Source organism: Rhinolophus sinicus, chromosome 17, assembly GCF_057876585.1.
Source record: "Rhinolophus sinicus isolate RSI-liver-muscle chromosome 17, RSI-T2T, whole genome shotgun sequence".
Classification (NCBI taxonomy): domain Eukaryota; kingdom Metazoa; phylum Chordata; class Mammalia; order Chiroptera; family Rhinolophidae; genus Rhinolophus; species Rhinolophus sinicus.
This window is the reverse complement of record NC_142517.1, coordinates 210,713,846-210,736,518: the sequence shown is the minus strand read 5'-3', so window position 1 is coordinate 210,736,518 and position 22,673 is coordinate 210,713,846. Positions and strand designations below refer to the sequence as shown.

At 45.8% G+C, this 22,673-nt stretch overlaps 1 protein-coding gene across 5 annotated transcripts in view; it reads left to right on the top strand.

Moving 5' to 3' along the window:
• The first annotated feature begins 8,804 nt into the window (after positions 1–8,804).
• COL6A3 (collagen type VI alpha 3 chain) overlaps positions 8,805–22,673 on the top strand; it is an 80,276-nt gene continuing 66,407 nt past the window's right edge. For 2 of the 5 annotated variants that reach the window (XM_074315601.2, XM_019740939.3), the window contains exons 1-2: positions 8,805–9,022; positions 22,198–22,315. In XM_074315601.2, coding sequence (XP_074171702.2) covers positions 22,228–22,315 — 88 coding nt within the window. In that variant the 5' untranslated portion in view covers positions 8,805–9,022; positions 22,198–22,227. The remainder of the gene's footprint in view (positions 9,023–22,197; positions 22,316–22,673) is intronic. The other 3 variants (XM_074315610.2, XM_074315608.2, XM_074315604.2) reach the window with 2 other exon arrangements.

The following is a 22,673-nucleotide window of genomic DNA, read 5'->3' as shown; positions in this document are numbered from 1 at the left end:
GAATTTTCTGTTGAGAAATCAGCTGACAGTCTTATAGGTAACTAACTGCTCTCTTATAGGTAACTAACTGCTTTTATCTTGCTGCTTTTAAGATTTTCTTTTTGTATTTAACCTAAAAATTTAATTATGATGTTTCTTGGTGTGGGCCTCTGGGTTCAACTTGTTTGGGACTCTCTGCACTTTCCAGACTTGTAGAGATAGTGCCAAAAAATTGTATATACATTTTAAGAAAGGAAAACTGTAATACTCAATATATATCGATAACAAAAGGTGAACACAAGTCATGTTTAACTTCTGCAATTACAAGAGGTGCTCAAAGTGGTTACCGTTAGTGTCCAGACACTTCTGATTATGGTAAACTACTACTTGAACAACGTTGACCAATGTGTCCACTTGTATACTTTTTTTTTTGCACCCCCGGTATGTCTATTTCCTTTGTCAGGTTAGGGAAGTTTTCTGTCATTAGTGTTTCAAACAGGTTTTCATTTCCTTGCTCTTTCTTTTCTCCTTCTGGTACCACTATGATGCGAATGTTGGTATGTTTGATGTTGTCCCAGAGGCCCCTTAAACTATTCTCCTTTTTGCTGTCTGATTGGGTGTTTTCTGCTACTTTCTCTTCCAAAGTGCTGATTCAATCCTCTGCTTCATCTAATCTACTGTTAATTCTCTCTAATGTATTGTTCATTTCAGTTACTATATTCTTCATTTTTGACTGGTTTTTTTTTTATGTTTTCTATCTCCATTTTTGTGTCCTATCTCTTTGTTGAATTTCTTACTGAGATCACTGAGCATCCATATAACCAATGTTTTGAACTCTGCATCTAGTAGATTGCTCATCTCTGTTTTGCTTAGTTCTTTTTCTAAGACTTTGTTCTGTTCTGTCATTTGGGACATGTTTCTTTGTCTCACCATTTTGGCTGCCTCCCTATGTTTGTTTTTATCTATCAGGTAGAGCTGCTATGTCTCCTGGCCTTATGTAGTAGGTGTCCTGTGGGACCCAGTGGTGCAGTCTCCCAGTCAACAGAGATGGTTGCTCCAGGTGTGTCCCTTGTGTGTGTTGTGTGTGCCCTCTGGTTGTAGTTGAGCCTTGGTTGCTGTTTGCACATCAATGGGAGGGATTGACCCTCAGGCTGATTGGTTGTGAGGATTGGCCATGATTACAGTGGAGAAGCTGTTGTGCAGAAGCTGACCCTACAGAGCAGGGTTCACTTTAGCATGGCTCTGGTGCCTGCTCTGTCTGCCCTTTGGGTGTGTCATCCTTGGAGGCAGGCCAGGTGATGCTCTGACTTGGTCAGAAGCTGGCCATTAGTTATGCCAGCCCTGGTGCCATCTGGGAGGGGACCCGCTGCAGGCCAAGTTTAGTTGCAGCCTGTGCTTTACTCGGGGCCACCTGGTATGAACCACAAAGCAATCTGCATATGGCTGCCACCTACACTGGGCTTGGAGGTGCCTCGAGAGGACAATCTGCAAACTGAGGTCAGCTGTCACTAGTGCTGGGCTTAGGGTTGCTCAGCCAGGGGTACGGGACATGCCAAAGCCAGATGCTGCTTATTTGGGTTTTGTGGACCTGTGAGAGATTTTAGGAAACTTTGCAGCATGAGCTAAGACAGGTCATTTGCAGGGAAAAGTCACTAGAAGTGACTTGGGTGTACCTGAAAGTTGGGTGGGTCGTGCTCTCAGGGAATCACTAGGGCAAGGCAGATGAAAGGTAATAGCCAGTTTAATGAAGACTCAGCTATGGTGGCTGCCTGAGTCTGCATGCCAGGAAGGGGGAAGCTCAACAAGGAAATAATGGCTTCTGCCAGCTCCTCCCTCTGGGAGAAAGCTGCCCCTCCAGCCTTTGTCCTGAGGCCAGACCACTCGGTTCCTCCCCATATGTCCCTGGTGCCTTTGGAGCTGCTGCCCCAGCACTGGAGCTCAGCGAGTGAGTCCATCAGTGAGTAAGTCCATGCGCGGGTCCTTTAGAGGAGCACCTGGGACTGCAGCTGCCCTCTGTCCCCCTCAGCCACAGTCTCTGCTGGTTTTTACAGCGAGAAGTTATGGGGACTTCTCTCCTGGCACTGAAACCCTGGGCTGGGGAGCCCAGTATGGGCAAGGGACCCCTTGCTCCTGGGGTGGGGGGAATCTCTGCAGCTGAGCTATCCCTCCTGATTTTCAGTGGTCACACGAGGGTGTGGGACCAGCCTGTTCCACGTCTCTGTCCCTCTCCTCAGTCTTGAGGTGGCTTCTTCTGTAAGTGCATAGTTGCAGGGTTTCAGTTCAGCTAGACTTCAGGTGATTCTCAGTAATGGTTGTTCTGTGGTTTAGTTGTAATTGATGTGGTCCTGAGAGGGGGTGAGCACCTACTTCGCCATCTTGACTAGAAATCTCCCTGTTGACACCTTGATTTTGGACTTTTAGCCTCTAGAATGAGAGAGACTAACTTTCTGTTGTTTTCAGCCTCCTGTCTATGGCACTTTGTTTCAGAGCTTCTAGGACACTGTTCCAGAGACTGTGTGATGAATGCTGCTTGCTATGGGGGCTGAGGGGTCAAGCAGATTGCAGGGGATGGTCTTTTTCCATATAGAGACTTTACTTAACACCCCATTGTCAGTGTAGGGTCTCACCCTTGTCTTATTCTGTGCCCCATGTTTCCACCCCTGGAGCTTCTTTGCTTTTGAAATTAACCTCCTGATTCCTGTTTGGGTGAGGAAGGCATGCTCCGCATGAGGCAGGACCTGGGGGCCTGTGCCCTCCCCACTAATCCTCGTGCTTGCAGCCGCAGCTCACACTTAAAATTAACTGGAACTTCCTGCTCCTGAGTGACCTGCCTCTGCATAGCAAATGTCTAGTTTTCAAGCCCCTCAGCTAAAGGTCCCAGCTTCCAGAACCCCTGCAGTCTCCCAGATGGAAATGAGGGTGCCCTCTTCTGGCCTCTTCAAGCATTTACTCGGTGCTCCCCCAGGCCTCTTCCTTTATCCTAGGTCTTACCTGCAATAGAAGATTCTAGAGGGAAGTCTCTGTGTCTGATTCCTCCGGGCATCACCTCCACTTCCCGGCACAGCTTTTGCACACAATAGCCCCTCAGTACACAGATGGCTGAATAACTGAGATGACAGTGAAGTTAAAATGAGTGTATGTTTGACTTTAAGCCTAAGGGTAAATCAATTCGGAGGCTAAGATTGTTTAAGAAAGAACCAACCCACCCATACTTTACAAATGGAATTTATATTTCAAAGTTAAAAAAAAAAAGAATGAATCAAATTGGACCTTTAGTGTAGTTTAATAATGATAAAAACCAAACATTTTCTTGCTAAAATTTCTGAATTGCAATTAACTGCAAACAGTTTCTTAGCCCCTCTCACATTTGGGTTTGCCATCCTTAAAAGTAATCAGCTGACATGGGTTATAGCTCACAAAATTCTGGGAAAAATGCTGTATTTTTAACTGGGCAATTTTACACACATTTTCCCAGAGGCAGTTCAATGCTGGCATATTACTTCTACTCAAAGCAATCTTCTCATTTCCTGAAATGGAGGGGCTCACATGTTCCCCAAAAGTTACTGATTCTGATTCAAGAAAACATAAAATTCCACTTGTTTGGCACGTCTTTGCAAGAACATGTATTGTTACAAGGTGTTTTCCAAGCCTTAAAATCAAAGGCTGGCTTTGGGACCCTTCCCCAAGCCCGCCCCCTCCCCACCCTGCTCCCGCCATATCTTGTCAGTTGGATGCTGTAGTGAACACATTGAATATCTAGTTTGCATTTCAGGCTTTGAGTCCACGTGCCACTCAGTGACAAAGACTTCACTTCCTGTACGTGTGATTAGAAAAATGGTTTTAAGGAAAATCAAGATGAGGTACCTTGTTACAATAACAGAAGTAATCATGGAATTGCAGTGGTATTTATTGCAAAAGCCTGACTGACCTGCTAGCCTAGGACTTAGATTAGAAAATTGCCCTGGAACTATTTTTATTAAGGCATCAGGCAGGACTCTTTGGGGTGCAAATTTCAGAAACCTAGCTCGAATTAGCATATAAAAAGAATAGTTTTGGGTCATGTAATCAAAGGGAGAGTTGAGACGGGTGGTGTGGGACCAAACTACGGGCTGGGCTTGGCCTTAGGATGTGTGGAAGCAGGAAAGTGATGGTGTTCTCCCCTTCTCTCCTTTCTGTTTCCTTCCCTCTGGCTGCCTTCCTTCACATGGCTGCAAATATGGCAGCTCCTGGGATCACATCACAGAGGTCCTGAGACTGTCTGGCTGGAGGCATGAACTGGAAACCCTGGGGAAGGGCTTAGTTGGGACCATGTGTGTCATATGCCCATCTCTGGATCACGCAGTGGAGATGGTGCTGGAAGCTTCTGCAGGAAGATGGCAGCTCCCGTTTGAAACACATGATGAAAGTAGGGGAAGGGCTTTTCCCAAAGTAAGGGAAGTGCGGTCTAGACAAATGACATAACCGGTGTCTGTCCCCTACCAGTACTGTATTTTCTTTTACAGCCTGCTCTGCTTTGGTAATTGGAGGAGAAATGTCACTTACTTTTAGGCTCTCAGAAATTGCTGCAACAGCATTATTTGAATGGTAGACTAGACCAGCAGGAGGAGTGCAACCCTATGCGTGTACCAAGTGCAGGGGAAAGGGGGTAATGAGCCCCCCCACACATCTTCCATCTTGACTGGGTTGGGTGGGGCTGAATCTAGAGGTGGATAGTCAGAAGTCTGCAGCCTGGGGCAGGGGACGAGCAGAGGCTGGAGATCAGGCAGAGGCAAATATGGTTGATACAGCCCCGACTTCCAGGGGGTCAGTGCCGGACTTGTCCTGACATTGTCGTGACAGCCGTCACTCCTTCTGCAGATGAGGAAACTGAGCCTATCAAGCTTAGCTGATTCGCCCGAGTCCTGCAGTTCATTAGTGGCAAGAAGGCATGAAGGCCTCGTTCCCACTTTCCACTATGCTGCTTCAGGAAGCAGACAACGGGTCCAGGGATGGAATGAGGACTCCCAGCTGCCCTCCAGCTGTGGGGTCAGTGGAAACCTCAACTCCTCCTTCTTGGTTGGGCTCACATTCCTTCTTCTCTTGAAATAGTAGAGTTGCCTCTTTGGAGCATTTCACTGTTCGTGGGCTTTGGAATCTCACGTACCCGGTCTCCAGGAAGACGACCCTCCAGCCTTCCAACAGTCAGCACGTCCATGAACGTGACGGCAGAGGCAGACGCTTGCTGTGAGCTCTGAATGCGGGGACAGTGCCGGGCCACAGGGAACCCTTGAGATTCTCCCCTCCATTCCCCAGGCTCTGTCTCTTCCAGGAATTTGGTTTTTATCTTAGAGGTAGAAAGGCCTGTTGACTTTCCTTTTCTTCTTTGCTCAGTGTTTTCTAGGCACCAACACGTGCAGGATTTCATGCACAGGATTGTCTGTAGGAGCTCAGGAACCCCACACTCGATGGACCGATAGAGGGATACTCCCCATCTTTCTAGCTTGGGGCACAATTATGCAGAGCTGGGATTTTCCTTTACTCATAATGCTATAGTCTTCATGTCTGCTTGTTATTTGCCGAATTCTTTGATGCCTGTTGGGAAGATCCTTGTGGTCTTAAGCAGCTTCCTTGGGGCTGAGAAGGTGGGGGTGTGGGCTGTGACCCAGAAAAGGCCTTTTGATTATGGAAGGTGGTGGGGCACCTCTTGGCTCGCCTAGGGATCATGAGCTCAGTGGGCTGGACCTCAGGTCACATATCTCCCAAATGGGGACAGAGGTCACAATGGTGGGCTCCCGGGGCCCGTCCACTCTGTTACCTGTGCTTATTATGGGACGGTGACAGGGGTGGGGATGGTGGTAGGGAAGTGATCTGGGGGAGGATTGTTAAAGACATAAAATCGAAAAGGGTTTTGCTCCTGTGGACTTCTGGAAGCTCAGTTCTGGAAGCTGGTTGTGAACCATCTGATTTCCTATTCCCAGGGTGTCTGCCAGTAGCATTTCTGAAGGTTCATGCAAACTTGATGGTTTCCATCTCCACCGAGAGGCCATTTACAAAGTCAGGGTCACGTGAGTTGTGTTATCTCTTCTCCGTCAGCATTGACTTCCCATGTTGACTTAAAATGAAGAGATGGCATTTGAGAAGAAAGTGTTTCACATTTCTTCTAAAAACCAACCAATTTCCACTTAAGTGTCTGCTCCCACATTTCGTGACACATGGGACACATGAAACGTTGCCGCTCATTGTCACGGTCTGCAGCTGTGTCATTCCAAGAGAAGAGACTCAGAGGCACAGAGGCTGCCAGGCACAGAAAAACCCATGTAGGACTGAGCAAATACAATACTCATCAAATACAAATTGCCTCTACAATCCCATTTGGGCCTAGTATTCTTTCTTTTTTTTTTGTCTGCCATATGAAATATATGAGCACAGGCTTTTAGAGCCGAACGAAACTTTACAGCTGATGTAATACACCTGCACCAGTCAGGGTTCCATGCAGGGAAGAGAAACATCCTAGCTGTTGTGGGCAGAAAGGGGGTTGTGGCCAGGAATTGTTGGGGAGGGCCAGAGGAGTGGGCTGGGGGCGGGGACTCCAGCAAGACACCCAGGGTATCCCGCACCATTGTCTGGCCCATCCTGGGAGGTGGGGCGATGGGGGGCTGCACTGACACATACAGCACGCTACAATCCAGGGTTAGGGAACACAGATGGGGAAGGGGTGGATCCCCAGCTGAATGTGGAGTCTGGCTGCTGCTACTCCCTTCAGGACATACCTTCAGCTCCTGGAGCCAGAGATGGGATGCTGAGCTCAGCTTCCCCCCGCCACTGCCGCTTAGCTCCCTGGAAGCTGGAGTCTCCCTAAGAATTCTGCCTACCAAACACATCATGATGTCTCCGGAAGAGGCCGCTCCCAGCAGCCAGGGAAGTCCTCCCACAAGGTGCACGGTGGCTGGGGTGGGTGCCCCAACCTGGGAAGGGTCTGGGACAGGCTTCCCTGTCCCAGAGTGATTGCCAGAAGCAAAAAGCCCAGCCAAAGTAGTAGGAAAGCTGCCAGAGCGCGTGTCCATCTTCCCCACATGACAGCTGTGCATCTGAGGGAAAGCTAACCTGCCCTCAGAGTCCCCACTGCAAGGAGCCTGGGATATGGACGTGTAACGGTCTGTGCAGAAGGAAATGGAGGCGGAGCCAGGGCCAATTCAAACCAACAGCGAACAGGAAACTGACTCGAGCGATTCTGTGGCTTCTGAGGCCCCTGAGGTGGCCAGGCCCTGACCCAGGACCCTCGATATTTAGGTCAGTGCTGACATTTGCCCTGGTTTCTTCTTGGGACCAGGCAGCACAGAGGAACTGGACATTTCGGTGAGAATCCCCAATCTTAGTGATTATATGAGGAAACCGTAGGAGCCAAAATACTCTCACTAATATACACAAAGGAAGACTCTGGAGGCTTGCCACCCACTGCCACCAGCCTCCTGAGGTTTCTGGAGCCGCAGGCAGTGTTGGACAAGGTCTAGGTCATCCATGATTAGTGACAGTTAAATATTATGGAGTACAGTTCTTGACTGAGTGGGCTTTTTTCTATTTCTTTATATCTTGTTCTCCTAATTCAAGGAATGTACATTGTTAGCTATTTTGAACGTGGCCTTTCCACATGTCACACGGTCGATGTGATTCCTACTCACAGCCTCTGCTCACTTCTTCTTCACCTACCGGTGAGGCGCAGGGACGTGTCTCAGTACAGGTCTTGTCCTCTAGCCTGACATTCTGCGAGCTGAACCCTAGGGTGCAGAGAAGGGCGAGTCTGGAGGTCCTGGGGCTGCAGGAGGAAGCAGGCACGGCCTCGTGTGCACGGTCTCCCCTTCTCCCCTAAACTTGGAAAGGAATTAATGGTGTTTCAGATGTCTCTGGATATTTCGCAGTCGCTCACTTTTCACAGGGGCCACGTGACAGGAGAGCAGTGAAAAGTGTGGGGGTGTCCAAGGCCAGGGTTCAGATCTGTGCTCTGCTATGAACCCAGGTTTGTCTCATCTGTAAGATGGGACCATAATCTCACCTAACCAAAAAAAATGGCATATATCTCTGTGAGAGCTTGGGGTGGCGACGTTCGTGATCAAAGAGATGACATATATCCCAGTGTTGGGGACCAGGCGACGCCTTGTTAGAAACACAAGTTCTTTCTCAAGAATTTTCTTGGAACCTGAGCGGGAGAATCATTTTCTTTCCCCTCATAGGTGTCCTGGCGTGGCGTCCTTCGCCTCACAATCAGCGTCATTACATATAGAACTGCAGGAAAGACCACGTGGTCGGTCTCCTGTTCTTCCCTTTTCACTGGCAAATAGAGCTTTGGTTAGCAGAGAGCCCAGGCGACTTTAATGGCTGTTTTTTAATATTTGAAAGGGGAGGTTATTAGGAGAAGTCCCAATTCAGAAACTTCAAGAAGAAACGGGAGGGCGTGGTGAGGGTGGAGGGGGCGACTGCATTTCCTGTTTCCCTTTCTGATGGTGTTGGAAAACATTGCAGGAAAACCATGGATACCCACGAAAAAATTCCAAAATTCATTCTCTTTGCCACCGGGGCCCAGCCCAAAAAGGTGACGAGTAGAAGTGAATTTTTTGTGTGTGTGTATGTGTCAAGAGGTGGGGTTTGCAGGAGACCAGCGAAACGTCTGTAGGGTGAAGACAGCATTCAGAGGGTGACATCAGCCCGCGGCTGGGGCTGGAGCAACAGAGCACAGAGAGTCTGGTTTTCATTTACAGTTTGGGGCAGGCCAGTGGTGGGGAGGGGGAGAGGAGGGGCTAGGGGGAGGGGCGCGGAGGAGGAGCCGGAGGAAGCCCTGACTGTACTCTGGACGCCGTCCAGTTTGGAGCTCACTATTCCACCCTGGGCTGCTCCATCCTCCTGCGCTCCAGACTCCTGCAGGGACCCCAAGGAGGGTTAGTTGCCTCCTCCGCTCTGGTCCCCTCCGCTGCGGAAAGAGGAGACGCTGTGAGTGGGAAAAACATGCGTCAGGTCGAGCATAACTGAATATCGACGCCCAGGGACACACACCTCTTCAGGTTTGCTCAGGGTGAGTGCCAGTTCCCCTCTCTTTTCCCAAGTCTGTGAGGGCTTTCACCCGGTGACCGCTTCTAGATGGCTCTCGGGTTCCCGCGGTGACAGTCAGTTTTCTGTACCGGTTGCTGGCCTCTGGGAGGTTCCGCTGGTTTTTCTCTCCCAGGTGTGGCGACGGGGTTTGCGTAGCCGGGTGGAGGCCCTGTGGACCCGGCTGCAGCTGTGGGGCTCCGGGGCTTCCCATGCTCGCCCGTGCGCTCCAGTGCAGACTTCGCTACTTAGACTCATTGTTTCTTGGACGCTGTCTCCTCCTTCTAAAGCCCAGCTGGCATCTGCTTTGTTAGCAGAAGTGTCTTTGGGGGGATTCAAGGGAGCTACCTGTTGGGCAGCACCTTGGGGACACTCCACCTGGGATCTTCCAGGTGTGTCAGGCGGGTTTTCTGCCCCTGCCGGAGGACCTGGCCTGGGCCCGGGCTGGCGGAGCACATCTGTGCCTTCCGGGGACCGGGGGACTTTGGTGCCCGGCTCTGGGCCAAGTCGAGGTCCCCAGCCATTACCAGCGGGCTTCATCTTTTCAGGAACCTGAAGTCACTGTTGAAGCCTTTGTCCTCTGAGGTTGCTTAAAGCAGCTGCAGGGGTCAGAGGAGGAGGAGGCGATTGGGGTTTGGGCTGCAGCCCAGTGGATAAGACAGGGCTCCTGGGGCCACAGGCCGGCCTGTGTTGCCCAGATGTGGCGTGGATGCCAAGCTCGGAGGCCCAAGGCCTGTTCCCTGGCAGGGAGGGTGGGGCTCAGGCCTCTGGCCCAGGATGGAAAGTGCTTCCTAATAGTTGCCAGCCTGCTTTGGGGACCTGTTTCAAGGGCTTACTGTGTTAGGAAATCAACTGGGGTTGAAGTAGTAGGGGTGGGGTACTGGGGAGGACCCAGGGGAGTATCGTGTAGTGTAAAATAAATCAGCTCAAGGTACAAATTTAGAGCCTGGTCTGGACCCCAAGAACAAACTGCTCTGAGTGTAGGGGAGTGTCCTGCACCCCGAGGGGATGCAGGGTGTTGACCATGCCAGCCAGCTTCCTGGCCCGCATACAGCTACGTCTGCCTGTGAATTGCCAGCGTGCACAGAGCTCATGTGGATAGATTATTCTTAGCCTGGGATCCCCCCTGCGTCCCAGGGAACCCTTTCTTAATCCTTCAAACACCTGAGCGGAAATGGCTTTAAAATCAAGTATTCTTTGTTTCTAAGTAAATGGAGAGCTGGCTGGCTGTTGGACAAGATCAGAACCTCTGAGTTTTGTGTTGGGCCAACAATGATGGATGAGGTTCTTGTTCAGAAACCACTGAGATGTGGTTCCCTGCTTTTAAAGGTGCAGAGTTGGGGTTCTGAGGTGCTAAATTACTTGCTGAGGCCACTGGATCAGCAGGTGGCTGAGATGGCAGTGAAATATTTACCATTTCAGGAAAGCAGGTGGCCTAGCGACGGGGGATCTCAAACTAAGTTACTTCTGGGTTTGGAATGTGCTATTTGATTTGTCCCCCCAGAAGATAACATCCTCCTGTGACATTCTACTAAAAGTAATTGGAGAAATGGTTTATGCTCCCTAAGTCTCTACCAATGAATGGAGAAAGAAGTGCTGGACAGGTCAGCTGACCCGCAGGCACGGACATCGGCTCTATGAGCAGGTCACCTGAGCAGGTTTCCTTTGTTCAGGCCACCCCTAGGGTTGGGGGCCCAGAAAGATGGGACTGGCATTTTGCTTCATTCTTGTGTGGGCTCGTTGCTGAGAGTGAAGGTGTGGGGCTGGGGAAGTAAGGGGCTTTTGTAGGAATTCAAAATATAAGAATGGTGATGTCGTCTTGCTCTTTTGTTTGCTGAGTCAAGGGTTTTTCATTCCCATGGGTTTACTTTTTCCTGCTCATGGCAGTGAGAAAACCATTCAGAGGACACTGGGTGGAGCGGAGGACTTGGGAAAGGATATCATGGCAGGTGGTGAAGTGTGGCTGTCCTGCCTTTTTCCAACTGGGGAATTGGAGGGTGTGGCCACCCCAGCGTCCTGGGAGGTGGCTGGGGAAGCCTCTAGAATGTTAGCCCTTGGCCCCGGCTCTTCCAGCACTTGTGAGGGTGTGTGCCCCACCTCACCCTGCTTGTGGTCCTCAGGTGATGGGGTTTGTGGTGAGTGTTCAAACTTGGGTCTTAAGGACATATTTGATAGACGATAAGCATCTTTCTGAATAGGAACTGTCTTTTTTTCTGTACTTCCTTTGATTTCTAACGGGTTTAGGATTCACTGTACCTCGTTCTGTCATCATGGTGCCTTTTGTAATTTCGTAGCTTAGAACCTAATACATCACTGATGATAAAGCAGGAAGAAACCCCTCTACTCAATCAATGGTCTGGGAACTATTTGTGGCTCAAATGAGGAGCCCCATCTGACCTTAGTTTTGAGTTAGGAGGCCGCAGACAACACTGCTTAAAGCCAGCTTGAAATCAGCCCTCCTTTCCCTTTGAAAGTTTGTAGAGAGTTTTTGCCATTGAGGCTTCTTATGTCTCTTTGCTCAGTGTTTAGACAACCAAATAACGTGTGGTCCTTACCAGGAGTCTGTGTCACCACCCACTTGTATGTGAAATTCCATTTAAAATTCACCGGCAAGTCCTGAATTTTGTAGCATGTGACTGTCTTACAGGCATAATGTAAATAACTTTAGCCAAAAGCTTTATTTGAAAATTTGTTCTTTTTGGAAGAACCTGAGGATTTGTTATCTTGGAGAAGAATCGGACCTTGAATGACACGTCCCGTTCTGAATGGGACATTGTGTACCAGGCAGCTTTCTCAGTGACCTACAGGAGCAAACTTTTCACTGTGTCTTAGCTGTGGAAAGCAGGCAGTGAAAACACACCACTGCCTCAGAAATATTGGATGATGTGAGAGCAACCGGACATTTAAAAAATTTTTATTAGTAGCTCTGGCTAAGGAAACGAAAGCCCCAAATGCTTCAAATTTTAAAGCAGGGAAGCTTAAAAAGTCCCTGCTGATTCAGACAGCTTTGAACTAGTCAAGGACCGCTATCTCCATCCCCCCATATCTAGATATGGTTTCTCTCTTTCCAGTGTAAAAATTCTGGGAGATAATCCTTCCCTTTACTGAAAAGACGCAGCTTGTTCCCTCTAAACCATGGGTAATGGCTGTCTCACACTCAGTGTCCTGATTTACAACGAGGGGTTCTCTTCAGAAATTCATTATATTGGTTCTCTCTTTTAATACCTACTGGTCTCATAGGTCTACTTTGGGAAGGAGATGAAATTTTGAATTAGAACACTGTTCCTGAAAATGTAGTCTGGCTTTCTGTCCTCTAGAGGGTGGTGTATCACTCCGAGCTCTGGAAAATTCTCCAAGTGGTGCTAGAATCTCTCAGGGTGGGGCTTCCGGGCTGCAGGGAGTGGGTTGGGAGGCACTGCAACAGAGCTCGTGGGTAACTTCAGGACCTATCTAGAGATGGTTTCAATACATATTTAAAAAAATCATGACTGTAATATCTGAAATAGATGTAAATTTAGAATTTTATTTTTTTCTATGCTCAGGTAGGAGTCTATTGAGGTGAAATTATTCCTTGAAATGAAGCATTCTGTACTCTAAAATCATTTCGTTACAAGGGCATTAAGCAATCAACTTTTAAAAGAAATGTTGTACCAATAGCTCCTATGAAAAGTTTAAATTAACAAAGCCAGTTTGCATATTCATGCTGTGCTGTATCACGTAGAAGTCTTGAAATTTAGAAATGGAAGGGAAGTTAAGATGAGTTGATCCAGGAACTCACACTTTTTAATTACCTGCCTTCGCTATTTTCTTCTAATAGGCCACTTGTTTGAATGTATTTTTAAAAATTCACACAAACTATAATTATAAATGTCCCATTTAAAATATTTGTTAATTACAAATATATCACCGACTCTCTGACCTGTGATTGTTACTCTGAGATGTCCGCTGTTAGGATGCTGAGTTACAGAATTCCAACTCCGAGCGAACAAACTTCACCTCCTACTTGGTCTCTGTGGTTAATATATCCCACTGTGCGCCATGGCGGACAGCTTTGGGGTTGAGGGAGGGGACAAAAATGACTAAGACGTAAGCCCTTCTCTCTGGCTGGCAAATATGATTTCCATTTGACTATTTGAATTGTCAAAAAATTCCTACCTTGGTAGATGCTTTCTCCACACCTTTGACATTTCGAATGAAGAATTGTAGCACAGAAAGGTGAATTTCTGGCCTGAGGTCACAGAGCAGGCAGTGAAGCCAAATCATCCTTTCCTGGGGGCTCCTGCACATGTTAGCATATTCCCACGGGCAAACCCCTAGGACCAGGAATCCCGGAAGCACATGTCTCTAAGAGTGTATTGTAGAGCATCATGTGAAGAAAGGCACTTCCTTCCATTGACCAGTCTTTTAAGGAGTAGCGTATTTTAAGTTTATTTAGCAGAGAGGTAATTGTTGTTCAAAAAAAAAAAAATCTGGATAGAAGAAAATTAAGACAAATATGGAAAGTTCTGCCAAACCCTCTCCCAAAGGCAAGTTATTAGTCTTTTGTAGGGGTCTGGCTGGATTTAGCACCGTGTAATCCTGCTGCTCTCTGGAACGCTAAGGCTCAGGAAACACACAGAAACATTATCCAGATAGCAGAGCCCAGGGAAAGCACAATGGGAAATACTTCTGTTCCCCCATCCCCCCGTTTCGTGCTATACATGCAATTTTCATGGGTCCTGAGCATGGAGAATTGGCTACTAGAAGGAAGAGCTCATGGGTTGATTTAATTTCAAAATTAAAAATTGAACAGCAGCTGGAGATGACTCAGGTCTCAAGGGAAGCCATTCCAGGAAACCGGCTTTTCTCTTCTGGAATCTTCATCAGTTGATTCAGTGGCCCAGTGCTGGCACCCAGAGCTAGAGCCAGCTCAGCTGAGCCCACGGATTGCCCCGACATGCATTGGGGGGCTCTCTGTGATTTGCCCAAGGGGGCAGCGGGAACCCCATCACCGGTCAGAGCCTAGGGTAACAGATGGAAGAAAGTGGTCGCAGGAGCACTGCCTGTCAGAGCACTGCCTGTCGGAGCACTGCCTGTCGGAGCACCAGACAATTCGCCTCATTTTACCCCTGAGCGAGGCTGGGAGGAATTAACCGGCTATTACTGATAGAGACAGTGAGGAAGTAGAATTTTCCAGGCTGTTACGCTACATCCAGAGTTGATATTTTATCAGATGTTTTGACTTAATTTTTAAAAGTCTTCACTTTGCATAATTTTCTCTTTTACTTGATCATGAATCAGACTGGAAAACAAACCCAAATGTTTAATTGTTCCTCGTAATATGAGGACATTTTAGTCACCTTGAATAATTCTACAAAGGAACATCATGGTTTTGGAGAGGCCAGGAGCCTGGAAGTCCGAGGCCAAGGAAAGGAAGGGAGGAGGGTGAACGCCGAGCGCTGATCTGCAGCCAACAGCCCCACGTGTCCTGGGGCTGGGATGGAGTGGGTGTTCGTGCCATTTCTTTTGAAGCATTTCTAAGGCACCCTCTTCCTTAATGTTAAATCCGAATGCGTCTCTGCCCCATGTTTATAATTAGCAGTAGAAATGGAGGAAGAGCCTTGTCTGGCTGCCTTAGATTTAAGAGGGGAAAATGTGTTGTACATTTGCATGGTGGTAGCTGGCTTTTCCAACTACAGCAGAGATGGAACTTTCTGCCTCATGGTCATTATCTTGGACTCTAGGAATATGTCTTTAAATAAATTTCCAAATATGTGGGCAGTTAACCTGGAGGTTCTTCAAGTTGCCTTCATGGGGGGAAAGAAACTAACCCCGACGTGCTCTGCACGTCCTTGCTTGGGACCTCACGTGGGAGGAGGCTACTCGCCAGGGACGTCCACCCCCCTTTTTGTATTGCTCTCTTGTAACACGTGAGCTGCCGTACAGGTATTGTGTCACTTGATTTTACCAGGAAGAACTGCGGATCTCGAGTCAGCCACTCAGTCAGCCGCTTACAAGGACACCAGTAAGTGGCAGTGAAGCTGAGGCAGCAAACACAGGGTCAGAAGAGTTAAAATTTTGCTTCCCCAGAAACAGCGCTCAGAGCGTGGGTCAAATAGACTACTGCTTACAGATATGTATGTGTAGCTGATATTTCTTATCTAGTGAGGTTTCATAGAATGGAAATGAGAGATTCAAGTTGTGAAATAAACAGTAAAAAAAAAATCTTCTGATGTATTTCTTTGAAGGGGTTTTCTTAGGCTTGTTCCAAATCATTTTTGCTTTTGAGGATTCCCCTCAAGCTCTTTCAAGCGGAAATAATACATCAAAGCCCATGCTCCTCCTTCCCTGTTCGAAGGACCCAATAAATCTCCTCTTAACTTCCTCTCTGGGGATAAGAATGGGGAACTCCTTTCCCAAGATTCAGGCAAGAAAGGGAAGAAGAGCAAGGAAAAGAGAGAACGAGGCAGCTTGCAAGCTCAGGGCCCCTAGGGTTTACTGAAAAGTGACTTCTCATTTCACAGCGGATGGCAGGGTTCTCTCACCACGGTCTTTTATTCCTGCGGCTCCCATTTTAAATGGGACCGTTAGGAGTTAACAGAAGTCCTAGGACTTCATAGGAGAGCCAGCCTGACTTTCAGAGGCAGTGCTTGGAGAAGACCAAAGAAATGACTTCAAAATAGGAGCTCTGGATGTATTTAAGCCTTTGTTTTAAAATTCTTTCCTTGTGTGCATGTGTGTGTCTCCTTCTTTAAAAAGATTTCCAGACGTGGAAAATGAAAAAGCTTTTGAGTAGACTTAATGAAAAGTAAAGTCACAGAATTGCAAAATAGCTTGGGAAAGTCTTTGGACTATGACTAAATACAAGTTCAAATCGAAGGGCCGTGTAAAGCAACCTTTATAATATGAACCGCTACTAAAAGGAAAAAGGCATCTCCAATCCTTTTTAGAAAGAGGCAGAGTAGAAAGAAGGAATTACCAATGCTAAATAGAAAGAGTAAAAATGTATTGAAGTTCTATTATTGAATCTGTTGCCTTTGGGACATTGAATCTATGACACAAAAGCAGCATGTCGCCCCACCCAACCCAAGGGTCTCAAGCAGCCAATTTTTTTTCATACTTGAAGGAACAGCACAGACAAATGGATTCTGTTGACATAGAATCTGTGGTTTGTCACCACCAAAGAAGTCTATTTTTTCCCCCAAAGACATGGGGAATTTCCTTGATCTGGGCCAAATCTGGCACAGCCTCTTAGGGTTTCTTGGGGTTCTTCCCGTGGGCTTTGGAAATGCAGACTTTTCATGAGGATGCTGGTTCTACTTTGTTTTACCTGTGTGCCCTCGGGCAAATCACTTTGCCTCACCTGGTTTAGGTTCCCAGCTATAAAATGGGGGGAAAATAGCCATTGAGTTATTGGGAGGAAGGCACAAAATCCCACCTATGAGATGGGCACCCAGTAAGTATTCCTTTTGCTCTCTTGTCTCTATTTCCTGGGGGCGGGGGAGGGTCATGAGCGGGCTGGCTGCCTTATTAAAATGGGCAAGCCAGGTGGTCACTTGGACAGATGAGGTTTGACATCACTTAATAAGCTGAATGAAACGATTCTCTAAGTTTATTGCCAGGAACTTCAGTTTTAAAAATTGGGACTCCATGACATGATAAGCAATAGAATACATTTAACTGCAAACAAAAGCATTAACAAATATTTAACATCTGGACTAGGAACGCTCAAGCCACATGGCTGGCTCCTAAGTATGACAGCAGGAAAAGTGTGTGGAGCCGAAGGCGGTTTTCCCACCTGGGAATTCAGCTCAACCAAATCATGTGAGTTCCTTAGTCATCAGTGGAGTCTGCATACCTCATTAGCTTACAAATATCGCTCCCGTTCTTCGTTTTCAGAGTTGGAAGGGCTTCTCCTCCTTCCCTCCTTCCCCTCTCCTCAGTATCTGTATAGATTTTGGAAAAGACAGTTCCTGTGCACTGTATATTTATTTCATTACTTTGTGTCCCAATGGGAAGCACTTCATTTAGGGGGTTACTCTTTTAAAGATTAATATCTTGGAAATAAAAATATTTACATATGATTTTCAACTAATTTAAAATTCATTTTCCTAAAAAAATAGTTGAAGTAAGTAATGTCTCAGAGAGACTTGACAGATTTCAGCCTAATACAATTTAGACTTTATTAAGCGCTGTGAAAGATGAGAGCATTATTGTGGAGTACTGCCTAACGTCCTGCATATTTAAAACAATTGAACTGCCCCCCCCCCCAAGACTTCCATTAAATCTTTTCATTGAAGCAGTGGTAGTTAAACTTCAGTGGGGAGTTAGAACAGATGCTTTCGAGTCACATTCGGACATGGATCCTATCCCCAGGAAACCCCACGTACACAATTTGCACACATTTGTGAAAAGTTGTCAGATCCTTTAAAACCGTGGATTCCATATTAAAAATGTTCTTGCCCAATTATAACGTTGCAGGTTGTTTTGGAAAGGATAGGTTATATTTCTGGAAAGGACCCAATAAAATTTAAATAATGTGGACAGGTAATTTCCCCATAAAATGGCTTCTAGTAGAATGATTATCACTAATAAAAATTCCAATGTTTACTTTTAATAGAAATAACTAAGACTAGCATGTGTACGATTTAGTTTTACCTTGTTCTAAAGTGTATACCCGCAATTAGTTGAGAACACACACACAAATCACAGACACTGCAATTGCTTTTATTTTTTATAAAGAAAAATGTAGGAATAGGTCTAACAGGGTGTGGGGAAGGAAGGTATGGGTGGATGGAAAGGTCTGGAAGATTCTCAATGTAGAGCGTGGGCTTGAGGGATTTCTAGAGAATGAATGGGGCAGTGCTGGGCTGTGGCATGGCAGGTCATCCTCAACGGAGAAAGCACACCAGCCAGCCAAGCAGTGGGTTTCACTGTATTGTTTCCTTCCGCTGCACAGAAGTTTTTAAGTTCGATGCAGTCCCATTTGTCTATTCTTGCTTTTGTTGCCCGTGCTCTTCTTTTTCAAAATTTTGTCTTCAAAAATTTCTACAAAAACATGCCATTGGGATTTTGATAGGGATTGCATTGAATCTGTAGATTACTTTGGGTAGTGTGGACATTTAACCAATATTAAGTCTCCCAATTCATGTACACAGGATTTCTTTCCATTTATTTGTGTCTTTTAGTTTCTTTCAGTTTAGTAGTTTTCAGTGTACAAGTCACCTCCTTGGTTAAGTTTATTCCTAAGTATTTTGTTGTTTTTTTAATGCTATTATAAATGAGACTGTTTTCTTGATTTTCTTTTCAGATTGTTCAGTTAGTATAGAATTGCAACTGATTTTTGTATGTTGATTTTATACCCTGAAACTTTGCTAAATTTGTTTATTAGTTCTAACAGTTATTCTCTCTCTCTCTCTCTCTCTCTCTCTCTCTCTCTCTCTCTCTCTCTTTCATCTTTAGAGTTTTCTACATATAAGATCATGTCATCTTCAAACAGAGACAATTTTAACTTCTCCCTTCCTCATTTGGATGCCATTTACATTTCTTGCATAATTCAATACTGTGTTGAATAGATGTGGTGAGAGAGGTTATACTTGCTTTATTCCTGATCTTAGAAGGAAAGCTTTCATTTTTTTCACCATTGAGTATGATGTTAGCTGTGGGCTTTCCATATAAGGCTTTTATTATGTTAAGGTAATTTCCTTCTATTGCTAGTTTGTTAAGTGTTTTTATCATGAAAGGGTGTTGGATTTTGCAATGTGCTATTTCTGCATCAGTTGAGAAGATCTTTTTTTTTTTCCTTCGTTCTATTATTGTGATATATTACATTGATTGAATTTTGTATGTTGAACCATCATTGCTTTCCAGGAATGACTGCTGCTTGGTCATGTATAATCCTTTCTATGTGTTGTTGAATTTGATTTGCTAGTGTTTTGTGGAGAATTTTTGCATCAATATTCATCAGGGATATTGGTCTTTAGCTTACATTTCTTGTAGTATCTTGTTTTGATTTTGGTATTGGGGTAATGCTGGCCTTATAGTTTGATTTTTGAAGTGTTCTCTCCTCTTCAGTTCTTTGGAAAAGTTTGAGAAGGGTTGGTGCTAATTCTTTTTTAAATGTTTGCAAAATTCTCCAGTGGAGCCATCTGGTCCTAGACTTTTCTTTGTTAGGAGATTTTTGATTATTGAAATTATTGAAATAATCTCCTAACTAGTTCTGGGTTTATTCAGATTTTTTATTTCTGTATGATTCAGTCTTGATAGGTTATATGTTTCTAGAAATTTATCCACTTTTTCTAGGTTATCCAATTTGTTGGTACATTTCTGTCCTCACTTCTTCTGGGTTTCATGGAGTCTTGCAAGTGTCTCAGCTTCTCAGCAGTAATGATATTTCACAAGCCATTTTGCATTCCTGATTTGCTCTTGTCTCCCCTTGCCTCTCTCAGGGAAGAGTCAAGCCATTCCTAACGCAGGGGATATAAAAGCAATTTAGAAGCATTTGGACTTTTAGGATTATAAAATGAAAAAAACTACATTTGAAGATCTGACATATACTTGAAAATCAAGAGAGGTGTTTTTGATTTTCATTCACACTGAAGCCGAATGCCTTTTTGTGTTGTAATTCACAAGACCTTCTTTTTAACCTTCAAACCCTAACAATGAAATATAAATTTTGATGGTAACCCAATCTCTCTAGATTAAATATTTAAGTTTCTTAAATCAAGTGGGATTTGCCACTTAACTGTAGTCTGTACCATATAATTTCCAATATCAAACAGTACTTTCTGAAACTAAGTACAAGAAAAAATAACCAATAATATGAACTAGCACCCTGGCAGTTCATGCTGAGGATGAGATTGGTCCTGCCCCTCCGCAGAGCTTCTTTGGAGATCCTTTGGTCATCTACACATTCCATCCTCTCACTTGGTCACTAGGAGGCGGCGAGCTCTTCCATCAAGGGACATGGATCCTCTCTTGCAGTTAATGGAGTCCCAGGGAGCAGACATCTGCAAACCCCTGACCTGGGTCAGGAGATCTGGGCAGGTGGGGATGCCTCTAGCTTAGTGCTTTAGAGCAGCAAGGACTTAGCGAGACCAGACCTGGGGATGAGTACCCCCTGCTCCTAATGTGTGCCCCTTGTTTCGTTGGATGTGGACCGCTATTATTGAAGAAAGATTTTATGAAACATGTTAAGGAAGTTCTGGGTTAAATAAGGTGGAACAGGTTTCTTTCCTTCTCAGAGCTGTTAACAACAAAAGATACTCTTTTGTTGTTAGTGTATATTGTAACTATTCCAGAAGGTGGCTGGCTATTTAGTGCTTCCCAAACTCTGTTGCTCATGGAACCCCTCCTTTTTTTTCTAGAACATTTCATAGAATGAACGTTCCATGGAATACACTTTGTGAAATGCTGGCAAAACTTACCTTGGAAGAGAGTGGTAGTTAGAATTCACCTACTATCCAGTCTGTGTCAGGCATTTAACGAGCAGCTGTTACACAGTCCCAAGGAAGCTGGCAAGAGAGGTGTTATTAGTATTTCTCCCACGTTGTAGAAGAGGAAACTGGGGCTTAGGGCAGTCCAATGACCTGCCCAAGGTGGGATGTGGTGGAACTAAGATCCAGGTTTATCCGACTCCAAGTACCTTGATAGTCACCCGGGCACTGTCACTGTCTCCTCATTTGATTTCTAAAAAGCTCCAAATTCAAGCTGTTGAACTTGATTGACAAGTTGTTGTAGAGTATAATAAATGCTTTTCTTCTTATTGACCTTGAGAGTGGTGGGTGCCATTTGAATATCAAGGTGTCCCTTAATAGTTGTGTGACTTGGGCCAGTTACTCTCTGAGCCCTAATTCCTTCTTTACAGGCATGAGGATGAACATCTACCTAGAAAGAAGAGTGAAAATAAATGAGATAAATGGTGAAAAGCAGTGCTTGGCACATAGTAGGTGCTTAGTAACTTTTGATAACATGACGTCAAAAACAGTGGTTTGATAACGTCATATCCTATTCATGTTTCCAGCGCCCTTTCTCTCCAATGTTGTTACCCGAGCCCCTGACCAGAAAACCTCTCCTGGTCTGAGTAAGAGTAAGGACAGTCTTGATATACATGCACAGCTGCACCCAGGATCAGCTCCATCATTTGTGGGCCCAGTGCAAAGTGAACATGAGGGGCCCTTGTCCAAAAGTTATTAGGAATTTCAAGACAGCATTAAACCACGCATGGGGTCTTATGGGATTGCAAGGGTTACATAGCCATGACCCAAGAAAAAGTTGGGGGCAATCAGAGCCTTGGACCAAGGGGAAGAGAAAAGAGGTGCTGTCCTGGCAAGGGGACATAAGCCTGGACAGAGAAGACCTGGCCAGCTCTCTGGAGGGTTGTAAGGAAAAGCCCAGGCTTTCAAGCTGATGTCATTGGATTGGGGCTTGGAAGGTGAAGGGGGGACCTCAAGGTTTGGTGTGGGAGGGATGCTTTCTGGTTTGGCGTGGGAAGTGGGTGTTGTTTGCTTGCGGGGAAAAGGTTCGGTGACACTGGCTACTGAGGCCATCTGACCATGAGCTCAGCTGGCCAGAAGTCATGTTTGCAGCCGCCAGCTGGTGGGTGGGTATGGGGACCATGCAACGCAGCAGTCAGTCCTCAGGTCTGGTTTCACAGTGTTGCTAATTCGATAGCTCTGAGCTTGTTCCATTCTGAGACTGGAGGTGGACACAAGGTGGTTTTTGTTGGAGGAAAAGTGCTAAATGCGAATGGGGAGTAAGAGGACGATTCAAAATGGTCCCAGCTGCTGTGGTTGTGTTTGCACGTGCTGTGATTTGGGCAAAGTCCGTTCTCCATGAACTGAGGCTTTCCTGTGGGATCCCTTTACACGTGATTCACGAAGTTAAGCTGGGTGTCACACACCTGCCGCTTTTGTGCCCGAACCTGCCTTTACTCCTGCTCATTTCTATTTTGCCGTTTGCTTAGTGATACGCCATTGCTGCCTGCCCCAATTTGAGAGGAAAAAGGTTTCATTGCACAGTTTTTGGCTATGGTCAAAATAATACAATCGTGAGATTCAAAGATTCTCATTTATGTGTTCAGTCAAAGCTATTTTTCATAAACGGGATAAATCCTTAATGCACTCGTTAGCAATCTGAGAGTCAAACACTGGTCATTGTCCACTGTTCTGTTTTCTCCTTTAGGTTCACATTTGGTGCTCAGACAAATTCAAAATGAGGAAACACCGACATTTGCCCTTAGTGGCCATCTTTGGCCTCTTTCTCTCAGGCTTTTCGTTAACTCGTGCCCAGCAACAAGCAGGTAAGATCCAGAAATGTCTCTGAATGTTATTAAAATGAATAGTGTTTTCTGATTTGAGGTCATGAGGTCATGAGCTGATGTAGAGCTTAGAGAAGCTTTTAGGGGGTAGCTAAGCTGTTCATTATGGAATGTTCGTCTAATTTACAGACGTTCTCAGATACTCTTTATCCAGTGGGGATGGCTTAGTTTTACGAGAACTTGGGTTTGATATTCTGGAGTTGGTTTGCAAGTCGTTTGTTTTTACATTGGGTGTGAACAGAAAGTTTGTGTCACAAAGACTTTACCATCTGGACAGCTTTTCCACATTTCTGGCCCTGGCTGGTCTCTGAGCCCATCAAACCGGGGAAGACAACTATTG